Below are 7796 nucleotides of genomic sequence, written 5' to 3' on the forward strand. Positions count from 1 at the left end.
CTCTAGTAGTGAACATTTGATTTGGAATTGTCTCTATCCAGAAAACAAAATAAATTTTGCTGACAAAATAGGAATATGAATTGCTCGATCGTGTTGATCCATATGATTTGCTGTGTTCTCCCAACTTTGATTTTTGAACTGGAATCACCGTGTTCTTCAGTATAGCATATAATCTTTTTTCCCCAGTCAGAAATCCATGCAAACATTTACATGGCTATCTGAAGAAAAAACTGGCACCAATCTCTGGTATTTGGACCCAAAATTGGTGTGTATGAAATAACCGATATGTAAAAACATATCATCAAACTGAGAATCACCCGATGGCTCAATGGTCGGATACGTCGTCGTGTAACCAACCAAGCAACCACTAGGGTTAGATAATCACATTCCTCACAATGAAAAAGCCGTGTGAGCTACCCGGTCTCTTTCAACTTTCTTATTCCTGGAAAGATTATATATAAGCAACCCACCATACCTACTTGAATAAAAGGGAGCAAAATGCAACCCAATTTTAAGTGGAATCACACCTAACTTATAGTTCATTTTGTTTGTTCTAGTGCAGATTTTAAGACAAAAACTTGCAATAGAAAAAGCAAAATAAACTATACGTAGGGGATAAGGGGGTTAGCTCCTTGGGTGGCCCGATATTCACGAATTGACCTAGACTGGCGGAGGGAAACATGGGGGAAAGGCCGGACAAGAAAAACACGATGAACCCACACCACAAAAGCTACTATAGTTCTAGTTTGCTCTCGACGACACAAACCACCGCTCTAATAGAATCGTTCAAGGGAGAGACATGCGGTAGAACTCCCTGAGGAAGACACTGGTATGATATCGATAGAATCACTCGAGCGAGAGAGTGGAGGCTCAGTAGAATCCCGAGGAGACGCGTTGCAACCACTAGAATCAAACCAGGCCGGGAGAGATCAATCACATAGAGAGGTCATTGATACTACTCAATTAGTGGTAGTTAAAAGAGAGGTCTTGATTCCCACTTGGGAGAGGCCTAAGCCTAGTTCATCTCTTATCCAATATATTCCTTCCTCCTATCCTGGATCCACAAGGGGCTATTTATACTATCCCTATATGGACCAAAACTGTATCCACAACTGTCCTTGTTGTTGCTAGTACTTACAAAAGATTGCCACTGCATAGAATAAGTTGGAGAAAAGGGCAATTTTTTCGGCCGAGTCCACGCTCGTCCGCATCGAGTCCTAGCTAGGGTTTCCCTCCGCCGCGTCCGCTAAACCCGCCCCCAGCTTGCCGCCGAAGGACACCCGCCACCTCATCCACCAGCGACCGACAACTTCCGATCCACCCAATACCTCGTTCTTCGCCCCAATGATGGCTTCATACGCCACCCACGACTGACTCCAAGGACCGCCGCCCACCGCCCCATATGTGACCCCGACCCCCAACCGGCGACCTCGAGCCCATCCTCCCCATGTATTCCTCCCTGCCACAGTAGCAGGATGATATAAATTTCAGTGTTAGGTTCTGATTTTGTTGATTTTCATTTCAGAGCTATGTGATGTTGTGTTGATTTAAATTTGAGTGTTAGGTTGATTTCTAGAGAAGGATACAAGTTCATTGCTAGTAAACGATACAATTTCAGTGCTATATGTTATTTGCTATGAACATCGATTTGTATTGTGACGACCCTATGTTATTTGCTTTCAACATGGATTTGTATCTTCTTTATTCATTTCTATCTCATTATGTACTCAAAACTAGCATACAAGTGGTATTATCGATTATTTAGATCACATATAAAATTTAAGGGTCCTATAGACATTTCACAACTCAATATATCAAACAAGACAAATTTTCCGAAGGCCAAAAGAATAGAAGAAACCGGTTTCTATGTGGTTCTCCCCACCGTTTTCCAAAATCTAGCTTCTCTAGAAGTAGGAGCTCAAAAGAAGTCACCCTTATCCCTCGTCCAACCGTTGGCATAAGATATGGGGGACAGAAAACTTGCAGCGTACACTCTAATATATGAATTTTTCGAGAGGGCTACTATATCAATTTTCTTCGCGAGGCTCTTTTCCTCGGAACGGTGTTTTGACTCATAGGTCTACATGCATCTATTATTGAAAATACATTTTAAAATATCAAAGAAATCCAAAAAGATCCCGGTGTACATCTTTTGGACATTCTGTGTTTGCACATAAAGTATTGCCGATTCTTTTTTGTGGTCTGTGTAAAAAAGGATAACTATTTTGAAGCACCGGAAATTATCTTTTTACCATGAAAAATGTCATTTTTCGCAATTTTTTTTGTGCGCATGTAGAATATTTTCATGTACACTCTAATATATTCTAGCAATTTTGGACATTTCAAAATACCTGTTTTTCACCGGTGAGTGCATCTACGCCCAGGAGGCAAAATGTATTTCCGTATGTTTTTGCACTTAGGAGCATACGCTCCTGGTTTTTGAAACGAGTTCTAAATGCATTTTAATATGTCAAAAATTCCAATAAAAAGTGTCGTGCGTGTATCTCAACGTTCTATGGGTCGAAAAGTTGTTTCACGAAAAACAATACTTTTTGTGTCGTGTGTGAAAAAGACAAAATTCGGTGCTAAAAAATTTTTCATCGGCTATTTCTTTATTTTTCTCACACGGGACATAAAAAAATGTTTTTCCGTGAAACTTGGCGTGCGTACATATAAATATCAAGTTATGCACGCAAATATTTTATCAGTATATTTTAAAATAGTTTTCTTGATGGCAGGAGCATATGCACGAGAAACAAAAGTGAATTTCCGTATTTTTCTCAGCTTTTGAGTTTTTGTTTTGTTTTGAGGAGGATCTCGGGTTTTTGTTGTTGTGTGGGCCTTAGCACACTCGGCCCCGCATTCTTTCATCGTTGTTGGGGTGAGGCAGGCCCAAGAGGCAGGACGGCAGCGCTTGTCCCCTCGCAACAAAGACGGAGGCTCCAGATCGACGAAGCAAGCAACCACACCGCACCCAAACCATAGCCGACGCCCCCTCCTCCTCCGGGTTCTTGCGGCGTGCCCGTGCCTCCTAGGTGCCATCATGCCATTGCGCTCTCCCTCCAGCACGGGTCGGCAGGATATGGGGCCCCGTGATTCGCCGCCGTCGGAGGTACCTGATTCCGCTCTCGTTCGATCTACCCACCTACGATGTCTGCAACTGGCTGTCCGACTACCTAGTTCTGATGAGATCGATCGTCTATCACCGAATTAACCAATAGGACCCGATCAAACAGCTTTTATACTAACACAGTATATGTTTTGCCGTGGGCTTTTTCCCCAGAAAACAACAAATATAGGGGTTTCGATGCAACTACCTTGTTCAGACCTTTGTTAGCAGAGGGTTTCTGTAACTTGACCCAATAATGGTGAATTTTGCCACTTAAATATGCACAATAAGTACTCTAAAAAGATGATCACAATAACCGCTGGATCAGAGAATGCTGAGGAGGCCTATCTTAGAGATATGTGCTAAATTTGTTGCTTTTGCTTTTTTAACTTAGTGACTTCTGTGTTTCTCCAAATATAACTTTGACCCTATTTTTTACTCACTCCGATCCAGAATAAGTGTGAAGAGGTTAGTTCAAATTTGAGCTAATTTATTATAGATTGGAGGGAGTAGCTTCTATATCAATGATGTAACTTGTGCTATTGTTAAATCATTTCCAAAAACAAGTCTGTTAGTATTAATTTCATATAGTCGATCTTGATAGCTTTAGCCTTTAGGCATACAAGTTGGTCAAACTTTTGAAATTTGTTAGCCAATTGAAAGCAATGTTCTCTCGTTTGCATCCACGAACATACATGAATAGCTATTTTAGCTTATGCATTACCATCTAAACTTTATTTGTCTACTTAATCCTAGCTGGGTGGATCCGGCAATGGAGCTAGAGCTGATGTTGCTAGGAAGGCCAAGGAGGTGGAACGTATGTTGGCAAAGTTAGAAGAAGCGGGAGTGGAGATAGATGACAAGATAGCTAGTATTATTGATGATGAGGTAGCTAGAATTAGAGCTGAAGCTGAGAGGTAATTAATTGGAGGCGATACTCCTTATTTGTTTTGTACTAAAATGAAACGATGTTAACATTCATGCATTATGCACATCCTTTTGACAGGGAGAAAAACATCGATGCACTAAAAGACAACGGCTTGCTGGTACTGTACACTATTACAACTGTTGCTGTTGGTTTCTTGCTGGGAGCAGACTTTGTTGCAAAGTCCCTCCCTGCGCAACTGGCCAAGATTATCCTTTTTGGTGGAAAATAGCGTAGGGCTTGCAGGGTTCACTCTGCTTATATGGTATTTAAAACCAAGTAGGTAGTCTTGGTACCTAGCTATGGTATGCAAAACCTGTTTATGTTGTGTGATAATTGTCATGCTATACTGGGGCTGTTGGCATATAATAATGTAACTAGTGTTAACACCATGTAGCTGCATGGAACAGGTGCTCTGTTAAGTGTTAAGTACTGCAAGTTAATTATTGTTTGGTAATTGAATCTGGCATGCGCGTTCATGTTATGATACTTAATCAAATGGTGGTTTAGTACCTGTGGCTTCATCCGCGTAAACTGCTTGCAGAAATCATACATTGTCACTGTTTTGTCATATATCATATATTGGAATCTCCAATATCCGGCTTTGGACATTTTTAGTATTTGTTACTCTTTGGTTTGTCAGCTGAACCTGCAAAGGGGCAATACGAATATTGTCAAAATGAAAGGTGAGAAAGAGAGGGTGTGCTTGACAGATTTTGTTAACATTTGAGTTTGAGCAGGTTTTATAGCTTCTATATCAATGTTGTTATAGCTTGTGCTGTTGTTAAAATCATTTCCAACAAAAGAATATTCGTAAAATTTCATGTAGTCGATCTTGATAGCTTTAGGCATATAAGTGGTCAAGCTTTTGAAAATTTGTTAGTCCATTGCAAGCCATGCTCTCTCGTTTGCATCCACTAACATACATGAATAGCTGTTTTAGCTTATGCATTAACACCTGAACTTTATTTGTCTAATTAATCCTAGTTGGGTGGATCCGGCAATGGAGCTAGAGCTGATGTTGCTAGGAAGACGACGGAGGTTGAACATATGTTGGCAAATTTATTAGAAAGGGTGGAGATAGATGGCAAGATAGCTAGTATTCTTGATGATGAGATAGCTAGAATTAAAGCTGAAGCTGAGAGGTAATTAATTGGAGGCGGTACACACCTTATTTGATTTGTACTAAAATGAAACGATCTTAACATTCATGCATTATGCACATCCTTTTGACAGGGAGAAAAACATCAATGGGCTAAAAATCAACGGGTGTGTGATACTGTACACTATATCAGTGATTGCTATTGGTTTCGTGCTTGGAGCGGACTTTGTTGAACAGTCCCTCCCTGCGCTCGTGGCCAAGGCTATCATTTTCGGTGACAGAATACCCTAGGGCTCGCGGGCCTAGTCTGCTTATGGTATGTAAAACCAAGTAGGGTAGTCTTGGTAAAACATTGTTAGCTTGGTATACAAAACTGTTTATGTTGTCTGATAATTGTCGTGCTATACTGTGGTTTTTGGCCTATAATTATGTAACTCTTACTGGTAACACCATGTGCTGTTCTAAGGTGCATGGAACAGGTGCTCTGTTAAGTACTGCAGGTTAATTAGTGTTTGGTAACTGAATCTGGTGACTGGTGTGCGTGTTCATGGTAAGATACATGTGGCTTCACCTGCGTAAACTGCTTGCATGATCATACATTGTCCAATTACTGGCTTTGGACATTTTCAGTATTTGTTACCTTTGGTTTGTCAGCTGAACCTGCAAATAGGCAATACGGATATTGTCGAAATGAAAGGTAGGAAAGAGAGGTTGTGCTTGACAAATTTTGTTGACAATGAGTTTGAGCAGGTTAAAATGGGTTCAATTTTTCTTTTAGAACCCTGCGCGTCATTGTATTAAGCTTAAGGAGAAAGCCAAGGAATGGCTACAACACACCACACATGCCTTGTGGCTTACAACGCACTCCTCCAACATGACTACAGCCTCAAGACCGCGTCACGACCAAAGCAAAACACCACACAAGCATGACCAAAACACCGAGGCTGCTCGGACCAACGTACCACAACTCAAGCGCCTAGAGGGAGTCGGCGACGGCGAGTGAATGGCAGGGTCCGACCACCCTGGTCAAAAGTCAGCTAGAGGGTGTTGGCAACGGCGTACATAGCGCTCCGAAGCCCAACACCTAGAGTAGAGGCCAACACAAGCAAAGCACCACTACCCAGTCTGGCGAGACCACCATCTCCGCAAGCCACAATGGGACACCCTTCATAGCCTAGGTAGCCCCTCTAAGAAGGGGACGACGTGTCGCGCCGCCGCTGCCTAGTCCGGTAAACCAGACTTAGGGTTTCCCCTGGCAGAGGTGAAGAAACAATCAGGCCATTGACCACGCCTCCAAGGAGGGAGTGGCACCCGCAGGCGTCACCGCAGTCAGCACCGGAGGACTCCGAGCATGGATTTTCACCCCGATCAAAGATTGTTTCCCCGGCAAGCCAGAGAAGAGCAGGTTACAAGTTGCAAACTTGGACCACCACCGCGGTAGAATGAGAAGCGCCGGTGAAGAAGATTGTTGACCACCAACGCAGCAGCCACCGCTCGCCCGAACCGAGACCGAGATGGTCACATCGGAACAAGAAGGCACACCGCCGCTACCGGAGCAACAACTCCATCCACCACTGATGAGCCACAAGTATAGGGGATCGCAACAGTCTTCGAGGGAAGTAAAACCCAATTTATTGATTCGACACAAGGGGAGACAAAGAATACTTGTAAGTCTTAACAGCGGAGTTGTCAATTCAGCTGCACCTGGAAACAGACTTGCTCGCAAGAGTTTATCAGTAGTAACAATTTTATAGCAGTAGCAGTAGTGAAATAACAGCAGCAGAGTAACAAAGACAGCAGTAGTGATTATAGTAAACAGCAGGATTAAAATACTGTAGGCACAGGGATGGATGAACGGGCGTTGCATGGATGAGAGAAACTCATGTAACAATCAAGGCAGAGCATTTGTAGATAATAATAAAACGGTATCCAAGTACTAATCAATCAATAGGCATGTGTTCCATATATAGTCGTACGTGCTCGCAATGAGAAACTTGCACAACATCTTTTGTCCTACCAGCCGGTGGCAGCCGGGCCTCTAGGGAATCTACTGGAAATTAAGGTGCTCCTTTTAATAGAGCACCGGAGCAAAGCATTAACACTCTGTGAACACATGTGATCCTCATATCACCGCCTTCCCCTTCGGTTGTCCCAATTTCTGTCACTTTGGGGCCTCGGGTTCCGGACAACAATACGTGTATACAACTTGCATGTAAGATCATAAAGCAATGAATATCATCATGAATTGATAACATGTTCAGATCTGAGATCATGGCACTCGGGCCCTAGTGACAAGCATTAAGCATAACAAGTTGCAACAATATCATAAAAGTACCAATTACGGATACTAGGCACTATGCCCTAACAATCTTATGCTATTACATGACCAATCTCATCCAATCCCTACCATCCCCTTCAGCCTACGAGCGGGGGAATTACTCACACATGGATGGGGGAAACATGGCTGGTCGATGGAGAGGCGTCGGTGGTGATGATGGCGATGATCTCCTCCAATTCCCCGTCCCGGCGGAGTGCCAGAACGGAGTTTCTGGTCCCGAGACGGAGTTTTGCGACGGTGGCGGCGTACTAGATGGTTTCTGGCGATTTCTTCTCACTCCCCGTGCGTTTTTAGGTCGAAGGCGTTAAGTAGTCCAAAGGAG

The 7796-nt window shown here is 43.0% G+C and overlaps 1 protein-coding gene across 1 annotated transcript; it reads left to right on the plus strand.

Annotated features, from left to right (window-relative positions):
• The first annotated feature begins 3082 nt into the window (after window positions 1-3082).
• LOC124663550 lies at window positions 3083-4546 on the plus strand. Its single transcript, XM_047201239.1, has 3 exons — window positions 3083-3112; window positions 3866-4026; window positions 4116-4546. The coding sequence occupies exons 1-3, from the start codon at window positions 3083-3085 to the stop codon at window positions 4264-4266; spliced, it is 342 nt and encodes a 113-aa protein (XP_047057195.1). The 3' UTR covers window positions 4267-4546.
• Window positions 4547-7796: the final 3250 nt, after the last annotated feature.

Source organism: Lolium rigidum, chromosome 6, assembly GCF_022539505.1.
Source record: "Lolium rigidum isolate FL_2022 chromosome 6, APGP_CSIRO_Lrig_0.1, whole genome shotgun sequence".
Lineage (NCBI taxonomy): Eukaryota > Viridiplantae > Streptophyta > Magnoliopsida > Poales > Poaceae > Lolium > Lolium rigidum.

Coding starts and splice junctions, on each gene's coding strand:
- LOC124663550 (XM_047201239.1), top strand. CDS start 3,083: ATGGGGCCCCGTGATTCGCCGCCGTCGGAG. Junction 3,113..3,865: donor GTGATTCGCCGCCGTCGGAG/GTACCTGATTCC, acceptor ACTTAATCCTAG/CTGGGTGGATCCGGCAATGG. Junction 4,027..4,115: donor ATTAGAGCTGAAGCTGAGAG/GTAATTAATTGG, acceptor TCCTTTTGACAG/GGAGAAAAACATCGATGCAC.